This window comes from Monopterus albus, unplaced genomic scaffold, assembly GCF_001952655.1.
Source record: "Monopterus albus unplaced genomic scaffold, M_albus_1.0 scaffold59.1, whole genome shotgun sequence".
In the NCBI taxonomy this organism is placed as follows: domain Eukaryota; kingdom Metazoa; phylum Chordata; class Actinopteri; order Synbranchiformes; family Synbranchidae; genus Monopterus; species Monopterus albus.
Window position 1 is genome coordinate 1,956,705 of NW_018127939.1, and position 19,938 is coordinate 1,976,642.

The following is a 19,938-nucleotide window of genomic DNA, read 5'->3' on the forward strand; positions in this document are numbered from 1 at the left end:
CTGTTGTTTGTTTACTGTAGAACCACAGATAAAAACTCAGGAAGTGGCGTGGCCTTCATGATTCATCCACACACACACTGACAGAGGTACAGCATATACACACACATACAGTGCATGTGAGGGTCATTACAAGACAGTCCACCCATTCCAGAATTACTTTCTATTTTTACAAGATCTCTTTTACACCATAATGTGCCTACGTTACTACTGTACATTGTTATTACTTGCCAAAGAGCCTAACGTCTTCCATGCTATTATTATTATTATTACTATCAAATTTTTTACTCAACCACAGAAATAAATGTACCTGCAGCTCCACTGAGTTGTTGAATTCTACTTTCAATATGTCTCTGATTTGTGATTTGGCATATCCAACAGTGGCCCCAGAAGGAAAATCTTGAAAAGAAAGCACAAGCTCATGGTTATAGCTCTACTTCATTGTAAGAAGGCTCTCAGTTGCAAATCACAATTTTCATACATCACACGTGGATTACAAAAAATTGGGTTCCAAATTAAGACATCAACTTACCAATTTTTATTAAATAAGCAGGTCTGTCCAGGCTGCAGAGGTACTGTCTTGGTGCTGCAGTCATTGCACTGGTTGTAGAGATGGTGCTAACACTAGTTGAGGCTTCAGTGGTGGCAGAGATTCTAGTTGCTGCTTCATGAGAAGTGATGGTGGCAGTTGTAGCTGTGGATACAGTAGAGCTTGTATTAGCCTCACTGCTAGTTGGGATCAAGGTCATTGTGGCTGGGATGTCATCTCCATCTTCAGTCACCCCCTGATCACCCCAAATGACCAGGGGGTCCAAAGTGACATTAGATGCGGGATCAGTTTCAACTAGAGTGATATTGAGAGTTTGTTCAGTTGAAAGAGTAGAGTCTTGGGGAGTTGATTCTGATGTATCAGCAGATGTGCTGGCAGCAGTTTCAGTGGGAGCAGGGGAGAAGGCTATGGTTTCAGTTAAGACAGGAGTGGTGTGTGGGGTACTTTGTAGAAATGACTCGGTAACAAACCAATGGACATCTGTCAGAGAGGAGGAAGACATTACATCATCTGGCAGCAAAGGTGTGGGATGAGGCAGTATAGCTTTCGTTGGCACAGTGCTGTCCAGGCCAGCAGTGAGAGTCAGTGCAGACCAATCTGTGACGATCATCTGACCACCCCAGATGGAAGAAGAGGGCTCAAAGAAGATGCTTGGGACTACTGAAGGATCCAGAAAAGGCTCAGAGGCACTGACTAACTGAGGACTCTCCTCTGTGGTTGGTTTATCATGAAGCTCAAACCCTGACAGATCACTGGAGGACTCCTCCTCTGTCTGTTTAGTATCATTGGTGAAGCTGCCTGTGGGTGTGATGTCTGTTGTACTGATGGACACCACAGTAACATTACCCCTGTGTTCAGCTCCATTGTCTGAACTGCTGTTCTCCTTTTTCAACTGAATCGTGTAATACTCCAAGCTGTTCATGTCTGGTAAAAGGACATCTGTTGGTTGGATTGTGAAAGTATCATGCCAATCTATGTCTGATGCTTCAGTTGAATCACTGTTAGCTGCAGGAGTAGGCTCCAGTGTATAATGACTTGTGAAGAAAAAATCAGAAGGATGGATAGATTTAAGTGGAATAGTGGTGCTGTATGTTGCCATGAGGCTTGGAGAAGGTGAGGCATGAAGAGGATGCAGGGATGAAGGGGATATGCCCACTCTGGAAGGGAAGGATGTGTCATAGCTTTCTGTAAAGTCCTCCAGATCATATGAGTCAGAGGGAACCTTGGTGGCCAAAGAGTAGTCATCTCCATCTGAATTTAAGAATGACATAGTCTCCAAGTAGTCCCCAGACCCCCAGTCCAATTCCATGGTGTTGGTTGGGTAGAAGACTTCTGGAGAGACCTCAGTGGGTTCTGATGAAGGTGATGTAGGGGGACGGGCAATGAAAGGCATGTTGTAGCCAGGAGCCGCAATCTCATCTGAGTTGGACAGATTGTTTATGTCATGAGCTGGCTTGTTCTCCAGCAAGAGGACATTTCTGGTGTTCAGCTGGTTCACATTCTGGATTTTACTATAAGATTCATCTTGCAGAGAATCAGCGAAAGCCAGTTTAGGGGGCTTATGAGGCTGGCTAAGCTGTGAGGTCACAACTGGCAGTGTTTGCTCTGATGCACTGCCATGCTGCTGGCGAACAGTTGTCTTCTGCTCAGAATTAAGACCAACCTGAGGCGTTGTTGGTTTTGCAGAAACAGAAGGGCTTAATGATGTTTTGGGCATAACTGACTGAGACTGCAGCTGGGATCTTGTTGGAGCTACAGACAGAGAGGAAGACTGCTTGGCAGATTCTGACCTGGCCTGATTCCAGTATGTGGAGAGTTTAGCTGGTGCCTCAAATTGTAAGCTAGAGCCCATTACAGGTCCAGAGAAGACTGATGATGGCATGGAAAAAGTATGTGGTTGTTCTTCATGGAGGTCACTTGGTGTGTAGGACTGAGAGCCTTCAGAAGGAACTTGTCCCCGTGGAAAACGCATGTTGTCAGCCATCTTAACTTCATGGTTTGGTTCAGGAATGGATGGCAGCATACCAGGTGAGACTGGGCTCTCAGAGGCATTGTAATGTGAGGCTGGTAAGGCTGATGATGACAGCCCTGTTGAACTTGAAACACTTCCAAGAAATCCCATGGGATGGTGTGTGGAGTCCACCAGAGACTCATCTGCAGAAGAACAAAGAAAGCTTCAGTTTTGTCCTGAATAAACAAAAGATGCTTCACTGATACAGGATAACCTGCCAATCTGTTACCTGATCAACAGTGGCATTACACTAGTGGGATAGTTTAGTTTGAAAAAATGTAGTAGGCTGCACGGGCCCTAAAAAGCCAACATAAACACTGATCTCTGGGGAACTAACAAAAATTGTTGGATCTATGCACAGGCATCATAAAAAGACCATACTGGATACACTGTGGAGTCATAAATAAAACTGACAATGACAGTCTTCCCCACTTACAGTTTTAAACTGAGGGAATATGCTGACATGCATGCAATATGAAGTGGATCTGGCTCAGCACCTCAATAGTTTTGGTGTTTGCATTCACTCTAGAAACAACATCTACTACCCTTTTTTGGGATCTGACCTTGGAGTGATGGATGGAGCAATTTTCAACTCATCAGGAAGCAGCTCTATCTCTTTCACACAACATTAAAATCCTTGAGGATGCTGTCACACCAGCCAAAATACAGAAATGGCAAATGCAGCTTAGGCAGTGCATTTCCAACTTAATTTGAGTGCCAAAGGCCTGCGTCTTCCTGTTGCATAACCTAGTGTGACTCATGCACGATTTAATCTGGGAAGTGCCATAATGACACTACATGGTCAGACTATAATGTGCTTCAGACAGGCTACATGAGCTGAAGTGAAAGGCAATGAATAAATTCTTAAATAATTCATGACAATACACCTTAAAGTTATTTTTGGGAATTTATTAGCCTTTACTGGACAGTATGTCAGAGAGGTGGACAGGAAGCAGGGAAATGGAAACAGAGAGGAGGAGACCACTTCACACACACACACACACTCTGCATATGTACATGGTGGGCCTTCGTAACCATTCCGCTACCATCCCGACAATAAACTTTTTGATAGTTCCATAACTTTCTCTCTTTTATATGCTTAAATGTGTTTCATAAAATTTCCATAGGAATAATATTTAATCTCCAAACAGAAGCTTCATACTTCTACAAAAAAAAACAAAAAAAAAACAACTTTTACACATGGTTGCCTCCACAGTCCTGCCACACAGGAGCTGATGGCAGATAAAGAAGATGAGCTAAGGTGTCTGCTTATATTACAGGAGATGCTGTTTTATTGTTCATGGGGTTATCGATAATCCAAGAGAACCATAATGTCTTCACAATCATAAACAAACCCCTTTAAGGAGAAAGTACACAACAGTTTTGTAAAATAATCTGAACACAGATTGTCTGTCTTGAATTTGCCTGTGAAAGTACATTTAGAACAGGACAAGGCTTTAAAAGTACGGTACCATTACTGCCATTGCTAGAAGCCAGGCACCAACAGCCACTATACAGTGACTGGTAATGTCTCTGCTCTTTGTAGTGTACAGACGCTTTGCATTGAAAATAGCCACACAATCAGCTGAAGGAGAAGATATTTTCAGCACTCATTTAACACTCAGGACAGAGCAGATGATTAAGAAAAGGCATCAACAAAAAAGAATACACTTCTGGAGCATCATCTTCATTGTACAGCATTGCTTCATTAAAGCAAATTGCCTCCGGCTTGGCCTAGGAGAAAACTGCCAACTTAATTACAACCTACACTGGTACCTTAACTGAGTCCACATGCTATTATAATGGAGCCCATAAAAGCTAAGACTTTCTTCTCTGAAGGCTACTCTGTGCTGCACATTCTCCAGACTGCCACACAGCTCCTTGTCTCCTGTGCCAAGTGTTTGATCACTGAAGGATGTGGCACACAGCTGGGCAGATGTGCGTGCACACACACAAACGCACAGTATGAGCAGACCTAATAATGTGCTTAACCATTACTAAAAGGAAAGCTGAAACAGGACTAGCGGTATCTAGTTGTCTGCTATATACAGGCTATTTATTAATGGCCTTATTTCTCAGTTTTGTCAGGAAGCTATAAATAATCACAAGCACAGAGCACGGAAAGAAGAAGCTGTGGCATTTGGCGTGCAGTGCTCTGTCTTCTTTAGTTAACTGTAAGAAAGACAGTGTATAAACAGGAATCATAATCTCAGTCAGTCTAAACAGTGTGAGACAAATGGTACAATATGTGCTACAGTACAGACAAATAAAAGAACAAGCAATTCACAGAGTGGCTCTGTAGATGACGCTTGTCAAAAAACAGGCTAATGTTTGAGGTTATATTGAGATATATTGTACTGTATGACCCCGAAATGTCACCTCATCTCAGCACATCCCTAGAGTCACAAAAAAATTCATTTGCAGTCGCATTTAGGACAATTAAACATTCATGAATGGATGACAAAACACCCAGATAATTAAGATAAAGCCTTTTAATAGCAGGTGATTGATGATAATACTGATAATTATAGAGATGACAATGGAGAGAACAATGATGAGGATGAGGATTGTAGTTAAGGACAAGGAACACAGACCAAAGGAAAAGCTGTAGTGGAACCAAAAAGCCACGGTTTCTTTCAGAATATTGCATTCTCTTCAGAATCCTTGCTGCAGCTCAAGCTCAGCTTTGTAAGGTTACAATATAGTTATAATACTGCATTTTTATCAAAATTAAAACAAAAAGCTTAGAATAAAATCCAAAAGTGTGAATTATGTTTATAGGTGTGGTCTTAATACTTAAAGACTAATCTTATGTTACGCTAATTTATTACTGTCAGAACAGCAACAGACAACAACCAGGCATAGAGCAAGTGAACCCAATGTGATCTGGGGCTGTTATTACAGTAGGCAAACGCCGACATAAGCCATGAAGAATAAGCAGCGCTGCCACCTGTCCTCCTGAAACACGAGTGTCACACTCCACTGGCTGCTCATTGTTGGGCCTGTCTGTGAAGCTTGGCACTGAGACCCATGCGGAGGGACACCTTCAAATATCACGTCAATAGAGCATAAAGTACTCAGCTCATGTTTATGAGTGTTCCACTACAGTTTATCTGCTCTCTTCCTAATCTCGTGCACTCTGTCCATCACCTTTCCTCAGTGAGTCATTTTCACAATTTCCTCATTTTGCTGGCAATAAAAACTCATTACAAAAATTGTGTTAAGGTGTTATTGCATTAGTAGTATTTAAAGGCAATAAAGAGACAGTATATGTAGTTCATAAAGAAGATACAAGTATCTTGCAGCAAGTAAAAAAATATTACCTTTCTGCCTCTTAATAGCCAGTGTCATCTCCTCATGAATGAAAATATATGAGACAGGCTCGTTTCTCTGACACAGCTGATGAATTAACACAGTGAGATTTTCATTTATTTATTACATTAAAAAAATCCCAGGCTAATGAGATTCAATTTCCATCATCCATCAGGCCTTGATGTGTCTTTTAGCCTGGACTTGGTCTAATGAGCAGCTGCCTTGTATATTCACTGAACTAAATTTTAATGGTCATGTTAATGAATCCTACAAATCCCTAGTCGTTTGCTTCTACTATATGCAAATTTAAAAAGGTAGGTGTTGCATCTCATGAATTAATCAGTCACAAGATGCATGGCAGCAAATGCCAAAGTGGAAGCACTAACTGGGTGCAGTTTCTACTTGTGCTGCTGTTCCCTACAAAGTGGTGTAGAGTTTCTTTCTGCTGTAGTCCTAGTAAAACATTTTCATCCATAACAGCTGTGAATAACAGTGACAATCCTTTGTCCATATTTAAGCAGATGATGTGTCACTTCCTGTTCTAAGCTTTTATTTTGTTACACTTCCACTGCCTCGTGTCGTTCTCACCTGTTCTAGCTTCACCTCGCTCATTATTACACTCACCTGTTTTCAATGAGTAATCAAGAGACTGTGTATTGAAACCAGCAGCACATGCTCTATCATTGCCAATTTGTAGTCAGTAAAACTCAACATTGAAGAGCCAGCTGGTTCAACTCCTGTGTTCCAGTCCGACTTTCATGTTTACATATCCCAGCTGACATCGGGCAAGAGGCAAGGTACACCCTGGACAGGTCGCCAGTCTGTCATAGGGCTGACATGTAGACAAACAACAACAACACACACTCACACTCACTCCTATGAGCAATTTAGAGTCACCAATCAACCTAAGCTTCTTTGGACTGTGGGAGGAAGCCGGAGTACCCAGAGAGAGCCAACACAGGCACAGGGAGAACATGCAAACTCTGCAGAGAAAGGCCCAGAGTTGGCCCAGGCTTGAACCTGGAAACCTTTTTGCTGTGAGGTGATGGCACTAACCAGCTCTAGTTCTTGATTCATTAAAAAACAAACAAACAAACAAAAAACATTCACTATCACATCCTTGCTGATGTCTGAATTTGGGTTCACTTGTACTAAAACCATGACATGATGACATACAAAAACATGCCCATCTTGTGGCTTATTTGGTTTGTCTTGCTTCTATTGCTACATCCAGTTTGAGGCTTGGATCGCTGCCACGTATCATGTAAAAAGGATTCTGACAAGAGAGGGATTATTACTGCTGGTGGATGATCAAATGTTCCTTTATAAAATCCCTACAATGAAATAAAAAGCGATGGAACAGGGTAGTGACACAGCGCTGCAGGCAGACACAATTTCAGGCATCTGAAAAGGCACTAACCCATTTACCCTGTATAGATATTGGCAAAATCTTATGAGATCAAATACTGTCACAGGCTCTCCACTAACCTATATATACAGTATGTCTCACTGTTTAGAATAGCGCTACAACAGCAGTTTGTCTGAATAAAGTAATACATAAATTACATATGGAAAATCAGGTAGCAGAAGAACATGTTTTTCATATATTCTTGAATACCTGAGTGTTTACTACTGTCCTTTATAAAAAAAAAATTAAAAAAAAGGACTCTGGAGTGTGCACGGCACTGCTCAAACTGTTTAGACTCTGTGGTGACATCAGTCATCATCTATGCTGTGGTCTGCTGGAGCAGTGGCACCACAGTGGCAGACAGAGACAGGACAAAATGATAAAGAAGGACAGCTATGTTCTATTTTACTACTTTTGCTATGGTAACTTGAATAAATCCTGCAAAAATGAACACTAACTAAAGTAAATCCTGAAACACAGTTAACCTGATAATGCCTGTCCGCAGACAGCACTTTGCTGATGTCTGGAACTGGATCACAGAAACTACCTTGTCCCTTGTCTCCTTTGTTCAACTAGAGCCTTCACTGATATACTGTATAAAGAAAAGGGGAACAAGGCAATGCTCTAACATGAATCAGTGTCCTATAACACAGTGAAATATTTGGGCAAGCAAGACTTGAGAGACAAAACAATTCTGTTGCAGAAGATGAAAATGATAACAAATGTGTTTCTGTGGTTAGGTGAAGCCCAAATATGATTTACCCTACGCTCATTATTTGACTGGAAAAGAGTTAAGACACAGACTAAGGGCAAGCTGTATGAGTCTCGGTGCAAACAAATTACATGCGAAGAGACAAACAAACCACAAAGATGAGGCCAAACTGAATTGATAAATAATGCATTTTGTAATTTTATAAGATCTGCCCTATCTTTAATTATCAGAATAAGGTTACTATAAACAGGCAAACACTAGGTATCAGCCAGGCAGCTGTAAGCACACAGATCTGTGCTTAAACCACAAAGAATAATGCATGCAGAGAAACCTAAGATGCCAATTACAGAGCCCTGTAATGATACAATTTCCTATATTTGCCATACTCCTTACTGCTAAAAAAGAAAGGCTGGTTGTGTAATTTGAAAAAAAAAAGAAGAGAGAAGAAAGGGTCTTTTGGTATTAATGCTAGCTAAATACAACCCCACACATGGTTCTGTTTTCAGCTGAGCCCCTTGCGTGACTGGCTCTTTTCAGCTGGCAGGAGCTCCATACGCTGAGAGCAGTCAAACAACCAAGATATGGTCGTGCTGACATTTGGTTTATCGGGAAAGCTTTTAAGATGGGAAAGATTGCATTGTTTTTAATCAATGGAGTTCAATTAGATCAAACTCCAGCAGTCACCCCCTCCCCAATGGAAAAAAAGTTTGACTTCATAAGAGGTGCAGTTATTTGAAACCTGCTTTGCTTTAAAGTGCAGTTACTTGTCGCATTTAGCCTAGACCGAACAGTAAAAAAAGTCAAAGAACAGGGTTAAATTGATAAAAAGGAAGTTATAAATACAAACTAATATAAATTGTGCTCATGATCTAATAGGAAAAGAACAACATAAAGCTTTGTAGCTTGGAGAGGTCTCCAACATCTACCATAAAATAATTCAGTGGTCTGATTTGGCCAAAAATGAGAATGAGATTGGAGACCTGACTGAGGTCATGCCTGCACTTCCAATATTCATTTGACCCTTGTCTTGTTTTCCTGAGGGAATATTTTTTTTCAGATAAGAGAAAGGGGAGAGTAAGAAAGAGGGAGAGTGGGATAAGGGGGAGGGGAACGGAGTAGTAAAAGAGTCCAATTTAGAAAGAGGAAGACTGGTAACAGAGACAGGAATCTGCGTTAAAGGTACAGCTACAAGGAAGCTGACTCAACATTTCAGTGAGTCTTTAGGGATGTACAGCATATCAAGCTACAGTATAACAGAATTAAGATTTTAAGGTGACAAAGCTCCACGAGAGACACACCAACTCACAGGAGTCTTCCAAAATTCATAGCTATGATGATGTGTACTATTTCAAAGAGTGGATTATGATGGTGCAATACCACTATGTCATCCTTTAGGACTACCACACACACAGGGACCAGAATGCATGCACAAAATCTGGGTACACTCCTTCACTTTGAGCAGTCCTGATTTTCTTTGATGGACAGGAAGGCAAAGACTTGTAACCAGAGATGCCCAGAGGACTGTGTCACTCAGCACCCTCCTCTACTCTGCCTCAGTCCTCCCAGCACAGGCTGCTCTCCTCAGGCTTTAAGTCCTGGGAAAACAAATACTATCTGCTAGGTTAGGCCAAGCTCCGCTGGAAGGAAGCTGATGTCTACTAGGCCTAGAAGTCAGTATGTGAGCAGAACAGGGAAACGTCTCTGCAGGGTTAGGCTAAATACTTAGTGTAGCTGTGGGGTTGTTGAGAGGCCCAAAACAAAGTGATTTTACCTAGAGTGGCTCAAAAGAGGCTGGGCTGAACTGCACCATCTGCTAAAAATATATAAATAAATATACTGTATATAAATAATCAGCTGCAGTTCATCAGAGCTAGTGGTTTCAGGCTCAGAACAATATGGCCTCTTTGTTGCCTTCTGTCAAATCAGAAAGTCTGCATTGCACATTTCAAACTCCCAGCATTGACATGCTGTTAGCACAAGAAACTGTAAGAACAGTCGGGGCTATCTACTTGTAATAGGCTTGTGCACCAACAACATTTGCCAAGGGAACTGTTACTAATCAGATGACAGTCTGACAAGTAGTAGAATTCTCAGTTTAACAACTGTGATTACAGATACAAAGAGTTGTTTTACAAGAACAGCTTGCATTTAATGTTCTTATTATAACACAGTGCCTAAAAATGCTAAATGAGTCTTACATGGTCACGAGACTAACTTTTGTTACAACTCAAATTCCAAAAAAGTTGGGATGCTGTACACGGTAAATAAAAATGAAACAAAATGACTTGGAAATCTGTTAAAAACCCACATTTAATTGAAAATAGTACATAGACAACATATCAAATATTGAAAAGTTTTTTTTTATCTGCTCATTTTAAATTTGATGCCAGCAACACATCTCAAAAAAACACTGAAACAGGGACATGTTTACCACTGTGTTGCACCACCTCTTCTTTCAACGACACTCTGTAAGTGTTTGGGAACTGAGAAGACCAACTGTTTTAGTTTTGAAAGAGAAATGCTTTCCTATTTCTGCTTGATATAGGATTTCTGCTGCTCAACAGTTTGGGGCCTCCTTTGTCATATTGCTAACTTCATAATGCACCAAATGTTTTCAGTGGGTGACAAGTCTGGACTGCAGGCAGGCCAGTTTAGCACCCAGGCTCTTATTATGGAGCCATGCTGTTGTAATATGTGCAGAATGTGGTTTGGCATTGTCTTGCTGAAATAAACAAGGCCTTCACTGAAAAATACGTTGTCTGGATGGCAGCATATGTTGCTCCAAAACCTGTATATATCATACAACATTAATGGTGCCTTCACAGATGTGCAGTTACCCATTCCATGTACAGTAATGTCATGGATGCTGGCTTTTGAACTGGTGATAACAAACCAGATGGTCTCTCTCCTCTTTAGCCCAGAGGACACGACATCCATGATTTGCAAAAGGGATTTCAAATTTTGGCTAGTCAGACCACTGGACAGTTTTTCACTTCATCTCAGTACATCTTCAATGATTTCAAGCCCAGAGAAGGTGGCGGCTGACAGTGGTTTTCAGAGGTGTACCTGAGCCCACGAGTGATTTCCACTACAGAATCATGTCTGTTTTTAATGCAGTGTCACCTGAGGGCCAGATGATCACGGCCATTCAGTACTGGTTTTCGGCCTTGTACCTTCCTAAAGGAGACTTCTCTATATTCTCTGAATCATTTCATAATACTGTGCATCATAGATGATGAAAACTCCCAAATCTTTGCAATTTTACACTGACAAATGTTATTCTTAAATTGTTGAAATATTTGCCACACAGAGTGGTGAACCCGATACTGGCCTGTTGCCAAATAGCCTAAGTAGCTGGAGCTACAAACATTTTTGTTAGTTGTAATTATTGTATCCTTGCATAAATGTGATGTAATGGTTTACATAGGCCAGTGTCAAGTAAATTAATATAATGGTCAAAATATTTTGAGAAGCTTTCTAAAACACTACCACTGGTTATTTCTTCTTATGTAATCTTAAGTCTAACATGTCATAAAAAAAATAAATAAATAAAAATCAAATAATATGGTGGCTGAAGCAGGTTAACTTATTAATAACTAGGAATTATCTATGGATTAAAGAAAGAAAGAAAGAAAGAAAGAAAAACAACACTAGTAGAGAAGAGTTTGCCTCATAAAACATGGTTGCTGTTCTAAACAATACTTTGGACAACTGTAGTAGAAAACTGCCTTGGTGAAAGGGAACAGAAAATTACTAACAGATGTACATTCACAAGCCCCATCTACGGTACCTTCACATCAAAACCTACTAGTATGATGCAGGTAATAGTTGACAACTGAAAAAAAAAATTGCACAGTAAATGAGAGTATAACCATCCTCAAAATAGCCGACTGTGTTAGCCTATTACTTTGATGTGTGGATGTGGAAAAGGTTATGATGGGTGCCGATTGTCAGGTGGAAGAACAACATTAAAACGCCATGGGCTACTTTCCAATAGCCTAGATGTTTCTGGTCAGGCTGCAGGCCTGGTCAGTACAAATGTACGCAGTGTTTGGCTTTTGATAGGCTCTACCCACTGATCTGCAACTGGCTTCTAGCTCTAATGAATAATGAATGGTCATATTGTCATCCCACACAGATCACATTTCACACGGCGATGAACTGCACTAGTAATTAGCCAGGACATTGCTGGCCTGCAGCTTGTTGTGTTGAACTTGCCAGTCACTTCGGTGCAGAGACAAAACCTGTAATTACTATCCTATAAAAGTTTTTATTTTAGTTTTATTTTAGATTTAGTGCATAGTAGATGTGGAACTATTGGAAACAGCTGTCATCCCAGGCATGAATGAACTGTGTGGCTGAAGATGAAGAGCACCTCCGGTCATACAAGAACTAGAACTATTCCAGGAGATATCCAATTCTGGGTACAAGATGTTTACTATGTTTAGAGTTATTTACTAATTAGATCAGTGAATTTAAAACTGCAGTCTAAATTGGCTTTGTATATACAATACAGTTCACTACCAATTAAACATCTTATTTCAAATTGTGGGATACTTAATAAACCTTTAACAGCTACAAACAGTGAATGAATCTGACACTGAAGCTGTGAACTAATGAGAACGCTCAGCTCAAACATGTGTTTTCTACATTTCTTAGACTATAAGCATTTAGCAAAAAGAAGCCATCAAACAACAGCTGATAACATTGTTTTCATTTAGTGACATATGCTAAGCCAGAGTCTGTACTTATAGTTTATTTAGGCCTATAGTTATTTATAGCTGTTTATAAAGTGAATGGATAAGCTTATGTCAATAGATTTCAGATAAGCCTAAAAGAAAAAAAAATTCTTTGCTTATTTATCTTGTACAAAATGTGTGGTGTAGTAAAGTGTAATCTCAGGCATGCTGGAGTATATGAGCCAACACACCAGCACAAAGGACTACACTGACATTACACTCTAAAACCGTGGTTACAGTACAGATTTGCACAACTGCAACATGTACAGTGTTACACAACCTACTCTTATTGTACAGTTTTATACTTAAATAAAAAAAAAAAATACTCAAGGCCAGCCCTTGCAGCAATGACGTTAACCCAAATTTAGTGTTTAACAAACTAATTCAGAACAGCACGCTGCTGTCTGAAGTCTGTCCAAACTGCGGCTGATGAATGTATTCTCATGTGATGCAGCGGTTTGTAGCCTGCCACAGGAGAACTGTCTATGAGATGCTCCTCAAAATGTGATTATCAAAATCATAATGATATACCAACCAAAACCAGCCCCTCTACTTTGGTAGACGATATCTTCCCACAAGAGACAAGACAACTGTCATAAATACCCATGGAAATGAAGTATGAGGATGCAGAGCATGAAAAACAGTAAAACTCCAGTGCAAATGACTGTTAACTTCCAGTTCCTCCCATTCTATAGCACAGACCGAGTCACTTGCTAAGTGAAGATTTTCTTCTTCAATAAAGCTAACATAGCAAATGTAGCATGTGACGGTATGGTAGTCATCAACCAAAAGAGCAAGAGACTCGTCTGAGAGAAGAGAACGAGGCAGAAAAGCAGTTAACCTGCATATCCTGTAGGTTTGGCATAAACTACAGAAAGTATCTTCTGCAAACTTTGTTGTACAACTGCCAGTGACACATAAAGATAAAATGTGTGCATTCTAAACCCTGAAAAGTCATAAAGACTCCTCTCTGGTTTCTGGCAAGAGAACTCTTACACTGTACCACTACTGTCCAAGTTATCAGGTCATATAACCCAGTACAAGCACTGTTGCTTGTAAACCGGTTAGAAAATGCAAAGCTGGTTGGGTATGATGAGCAAATGCAAAATGGCAGAAACAGAAAGGAATATAAAGGAAATGTCAAACATATGGATTTGTTTGAAATTGTTTATAGTAACAATATTTTCCTCTATACCCGATTTGTTGTGTGATGAAATCTGAACTAAGACTTGGGTTCTCTTATCAGGAATAAACTGAGGAAAGTTTTTATTATTTATTACTGGTCATCAAATTTAAAAAAAAATGTATGAAGGTAGGTGTGATTATAGAAGCGTGAGTTCCTCATTTCCTGCTCAAGGCGTCCACCCTGGCATTTACCTCATAATCCTATTACTATATAATATCATGAGCTCTTTTCTGGCCTTTAAATGGGTTATTTTCACTGGGCAGTGTGTAGGAGGAGGGGTATTGGTGGGATCATGTCACCATCTATAAAAGTAAGCCAGAGGAGAACACCCATCAAGTGGATGGATTCAGGCCCTTTCTCTCTCTCTAATTACTGAAAACCATGTTAACTCCAGAGTCTGTGTAGCAATAGAGGCACTTCACAACTTGTGAAAACCCTGAAACACACATATCATGTCGTTTCTCCTTAAAAGGTACAGCATGTAACTTAAGGCAGCGCTAGCATGAAACTCCAAATGAATCCACTCTGCTCTGCCCAGCACTCCCTTCCCCTGCTCCACTACGATCTGCTACGCTCAGCCATACTCTGCCCAGCTGATCAGATATTTGTCATTGTGAAATGACTACAAATGAGAATGGAGCAAAACTTAATGATTAAGCAGAAATAATTGAATAATAATTGGAACAGAAAATGAAAGAAGCCAAATAACACAACATGGCACCCGCCACGGCTGACATGTTTGCCAGCTCTGCTATATACAAAAGTGTCTGTGAAGCCACTTATGTAGCAATTCAGTTTGATTATAGGATACAGACCAAAAAATGCACAGCTGTATTAAAATATGCAGACCTTACTATTATACAAATGCCATATTGACTATGTTTAACATTTCTTGATATGCCTGCACCTTCAATACAAAATCAGCAAACAGCCATTATTGTGTTTTTCCCCATTAAAAGGTCTCTGCTGTTAGTTAGGCAGTGCATTCCCAAGTGCAACTTGAACTAACACAAAGCACAAATTAGTGGATCATGTTGCGTGAATGAGCAAAAGGTGTTTCCTTACCCGTAACAGGTGAGTCAGCTGCGATCCCTGTTACCAATAGTGTCATCCCCAGAAACACTGCACGCTGGCCATGGGCATGGAGAAGAGCCTTGAGAATCAGCACCAAGCCCACAGAGGAGAGTAAACCTGCCATGGTAAGGTCAAGGCATCTCATCCAGTTGAGAAGAGAAGATTCATGCCAAGGAGACACTCAAGGTTTGGGTTATTGTGAGTTGTCTGGTTTGGTCTCTATTAGTTTAAGGCTCCTCCTTCCATGACATGTGTTCAGAGTGAAGAGTGACTGTTGAAAACAAAGGAGCAGCAGCGTAATCATCAGAACAAAGCAACCATTTTACCATTGCTAATTCAGCACCATTATTCAACCACTGACTGCTAAACCGAAGTACATATAAGTGCCTAATCTATTAGTTGATTATGATTACATTTTCAAATCAGACAATAATGGCAATAACTGTAACACCTGGAATAACAGAACAACTTACTGGACCACGGGACAAATGGGTCAAATTGAACAAAGCAATTCATCAAGAATTGCCAGATAATATTTCAGAGTTAATTTGCCTTTTCTATTTTTCCATTTGCAAGTCATTAACTACATTTTGTTTTATTTATGCACTGGGCCTTATATAAACAGTAAAGTTTCTGGTAGATTTAATTATTTGGATTCTCAAATGACACGTTTGTTTTGGATCTAAAAATGTACTGGTGCATTCACTATCCCTACTCCCACTCTCTCACACTCACAGGCAAAAGGTGACTCTCTCAACACAAGTATAACATGAGAAAAAAATGCAAAAGCCTTTAACTTCCATGTTAAAATAAATTATACAATTTGGTGGTGCACACTGGGTTTTATTGTGATTATATACTGTTGTGTGAAAGTAGCCTGAATCACTTCATGCACATGGCCAACCAGGTCACAATGAGACAGCGTTATTAGCGTCAGTCAAATCAGCATGAATGAGGCATTATTATACCACCAAACGACGTAACTTGCTATTCAAAGACGGATAAACATGGAAAATAAGGCCAAAGAGGAGCGCCCAGAGCCAACACAGACACCAACCCCGGGCTGTAGTGCTAGCTTTCAGCCTCTCCTAACGGGTGTCATCGTGGTACACTAACAGTCTCTTGTCCTACATCCTGTCCCGTTACTTAACCGTCATGTGGCTCTTCATTAAGCTACTAGCCGCAGGTTTTACTGTAACCTGAAACAATAATAACATACTTAGCTAACATAGCTAACACTGCTGATATTTCCCAAAGCTAGTTCTGAGGGCACAGATAACATGGTTTTTTTCTCCTTTCCCCAGTCTTTGCTGTGAGATAGCTCATAGCTACGCATTCACTTACCAAAAAAGGGAGCTGCAACTCAGTCAATTCCTTTGTCTGGGTTACGAGAAAATATCCTTGCATGAAATAAAATGCTGTCTGGGGCTTCTTCGTTATCCTTCATGTATCCACCTGCCTGCGTTTGAAGTTGTTTCAAAGTAAACATAAAAAGAAGAGGTTGTTAGCTAGCGTTCATCTGACACTCTTGGTTAACACTTACCTTCTCTCCTCCTGAGGATTGGTTAGTCCCGCCCCCCGGGCGGATCTTTTTAGTTTGTAATTGATAAAAGCCCGCTCTCATTGGCTAAAAATCCTTTCTGTCAAAGTGCTGTGTAAAATATTAGGTTGGTCCTTCTCGACTGGCGTCTGCGGCTTCCACGGCAACGTTACCTCATGCAATGATGTACTTCACAAGGTATACATACCCATTGATGGGTAGCCTGTATCACTGTCAGCCTTTATATTGTTGGCTGAATAGAGTTACCTTATATCCATACTGAAATAAAACATGATAACAAGCAGTTTCTTGGTATAGCCTACTGGTTGTTGTATTTCCATGTAATTTTACCACAATTCCATCACTATTAATAAACATATTTAAGCGCAGTGTGCACATTTAACACCTCACAAGACACGAAAATGATATGTCGTTCATATTAATTACAAAGAGCTTGCATTAAGTTATCTGTCGGTGCATGCTGCAAAACATCGTGCGTAGCAAGGTTTTGTGGTTGAATACAAAAGGAGCATCAGCATAACCTAATCACGTCAGTGCTAGTTTACGTACATCATTTTGGTGCACACCGCCATCTAGTGGCAGTATAGTATAACTCATGTTGTTGATATGACGTCAGCTCTCAATCAGACCCACTGTTTCACACCTTTTAGCAGGCATGCACCATGGATCACCATCATCATGAAATCCTTTCATTTTAGTATAGTTTTATATTGTATTAATTCCCATAAAATATTATTGTTTTGCCTAATGCTGCAGAGAGGTCAGAGGTTTAGCACAGAAGCCAGACACCAGTCAGTGGTGACATGTAATTAATATATACATACTCAGCTGCTGTATTTAAGTACAATTTTGAGATAGTTCATTTATCTAGCAGCTACTCTATAGTAAGGATATGTTACAAGATTCAGATGGTACAAACCATATGGCAAGTCTATATTATATATTAAACTTTCCACAGTATAAAAGTTAGTAGCTATGATACATCCATTTTACAGTTTCAGTGTCTGTAAACACTTTGAAAATGCCTCATGTATGAATTGTGTTATTGTGATTGTGTATTGGCCTTGACTTGCTGAAAGTGCTACTCACACACTTATGCATAACATTTACAACACACATAATGCATTTTTGGGGATTTTATACATTACATATTGGTAATTTCAATAAAAACAAACATGTTGCTGACTACCTATACTTCTATATTTTTAAATGCAGAACTCAGCCTTGTAATTTGGTATTTTTATATTGCGATACCTCTACTTTTACTTGCATAAGGGAACAGAATACTTTCCCCATTACTGGATACAGTGTCTTGCTAAGGCCTACCTCAGGCCACAATACCTCTCAAAGTAGAAACCGATGTTTCATGCAGCTAGAAGAAATAATCCCACTTTGGTACAAAATTACAGTAAATGCTACACTGCCCAGTTTCACGTTTTGGAGTAATAGCATGCAGTATGCTATTGTACATTTTTTTTTCCTTTCTGATGTATTAAAAGAGCTACAATGCCCAAATACACACAGCAAACCTGCGGCACATGTGCACACATACCAGAGTAGGAAACAGGACACTGGTGCCATGACTTAACAGTTTAATGTAAATCCAAGACAAAGTGTGATTACATTTCTACACATATACAATATGCATATGTGAGCATACAAATTCTCATTAATAACTCGATTCACCTCGGAGACCGAAAAAATGATCAAAAGTAACAGTGAATAACAAGCTATAACATAGTTCACCACAACGCGAGCCCCTTCTCACCCTACAGTTAGTAAAGAGGACAATTAAAATAACTATATTCTTCTATTTGACGAAGCTGTTTGTCTGTTAAAATCCTCCTGTAAAATTTACAATGCTATCATTAGTTTTTTTCGAAGCCTAATATAAATTCACTCCATTTTTCTACAACGAAAATGATTAAGATAAGCACACAACATCATAATGGAAACACAAATGCTTAGGAGGTTTGATTAATCCTTCCTCTTATTGTTATTATTATATTTATTTAAACATTCTATAAAGCCAGTAAAATATCCATTCTCAAAACATACTTAATAATATTAGGCTAAGGAACAGGGCATACATAGAATGCTAATGGAACATCACCCCCCAATAAACAAAAGTAAATAAGAATAGACAATTAACAGAGAAGTATACTAGGAAATACTGCAGCACACAGTTTTATCGACAAAGAATGGGATTTTACACATTTGAGAAAACCATACAGCAATGGACACAAAAGGGGGTCAAGGTTTGATGCACTCTTAGGTCTTAAAAAATGTAAATTAAATCACTTGCATAAATGCTGTTGAGCAAGTTGCTATTTTAGCATTTGGGCTACACTAAATCACTGTTATAATTTTGATGTTATGCCAAAAGGAAATGTGACTTTAACATGACCTCTAGCTTAAGATCGATATTTCTGATGTGTAAAAAGGCAAATCTGGTTTTGACTGTAGCTCTGGTCTACTGCTTCCAGATTCCTATTTATTAATGCAACACAAATGACTCTCTGACTAAAGATTGCTCTGAAATTAGTTGGGAAATCTATCCCATTTCCTTGCCTGGTTCTGCTCAAATTTGAATCAATGAATACGACAGAAAAACAAAGATAATTGAATGACTTTTGGTTCTTAAATTCATACGCTACAATCGCCACGACCCCCTCTATCCGTGATGGCATCAAACCTTGACCACCTCACCCTGAATTCCACCAAGGAATAGCCAGCAAAAGGAGCAGATCTCCTCAACAAAGATTAAAAACAAAAACATACACTCTCATCCAAAAGGGCTTTAAGAATGCTTGCGTAGCTAGATTATGAATTTCCAGGTGACAAAAAGTACATGAGCACATGATTAATCCACCGAACACTTGTTCCTAACCCCTTTGTACTTTGGGAAGCAGCTGCAACCTTGCCAAGTGATTTATCCTGTACAAGTATGTGGGTTGATGTTGCAGGTCGTATGTTCACTTCAAGCTTCAAGTCACCATAGAGGAGTTTGTCCGAAGAAGATTAATGTACAGCGTGTGCCATTCTACCAGGAATGTTTCTCGGTGTTTCCAAAGCTCCAGAAGGAGGAGAAGGAGTATTCACGATAACAACATGAGCAAAGCTGGAAGGGTGAGTGTATTCAATGGAGAATGCCAGGTTTCATAGAGAGTGAGAGCCTGCCTTTTAAAAATTTTCTCCAATTTATATGTCACCTTAAAGCCTCGGAGGTATTGTTGGTTATTTGGAAGGCAGTTCTCAAACAAAGTCACTAGCTGGAAAGGCTATGCTCACCTTAACAACACAAAACATTTTTACACTCTAATTAAGCATATTTTGGTAAATGTAAGGTCTACATTAACTCTCACATTTCTGAACCCCCCCCCCCCCT

The 19,938-nt window shown here is 39.8% G+C and overlaps 1 protein-coding gene across 1 annotated transcript in view; it reads right to left on the reverse strand.

The window, feature by feature from the left end:
* Window positions 1-15,113, reverse strand: part of LOC109961820 (UPF0606 protein KIAA1549) — a 34,303-nt gene extending 19,190 nt beyond the window's left edge. Inside the window, exons 1-3 of the mRNA XM_020602969.1 lie at window positions 14,981-15,113; window positions 530-2,701; window positions 308-396 (exon numbers count right to left, since the gene is read on the reverse strand). Of these exons, the coding sequence (XP_020458625.1) occupies window positions 308-396; window positions 530-2,701; window positions 14,981-15,113 (2,394 nt within the window). The remainder of the gene's footprint in view (window positions 1-307; window positions 397-529; window positions 2,702-14,980) is intronic.
* Window positions 15,114-19,938: the final 4,825 nt, after the last annotated feature.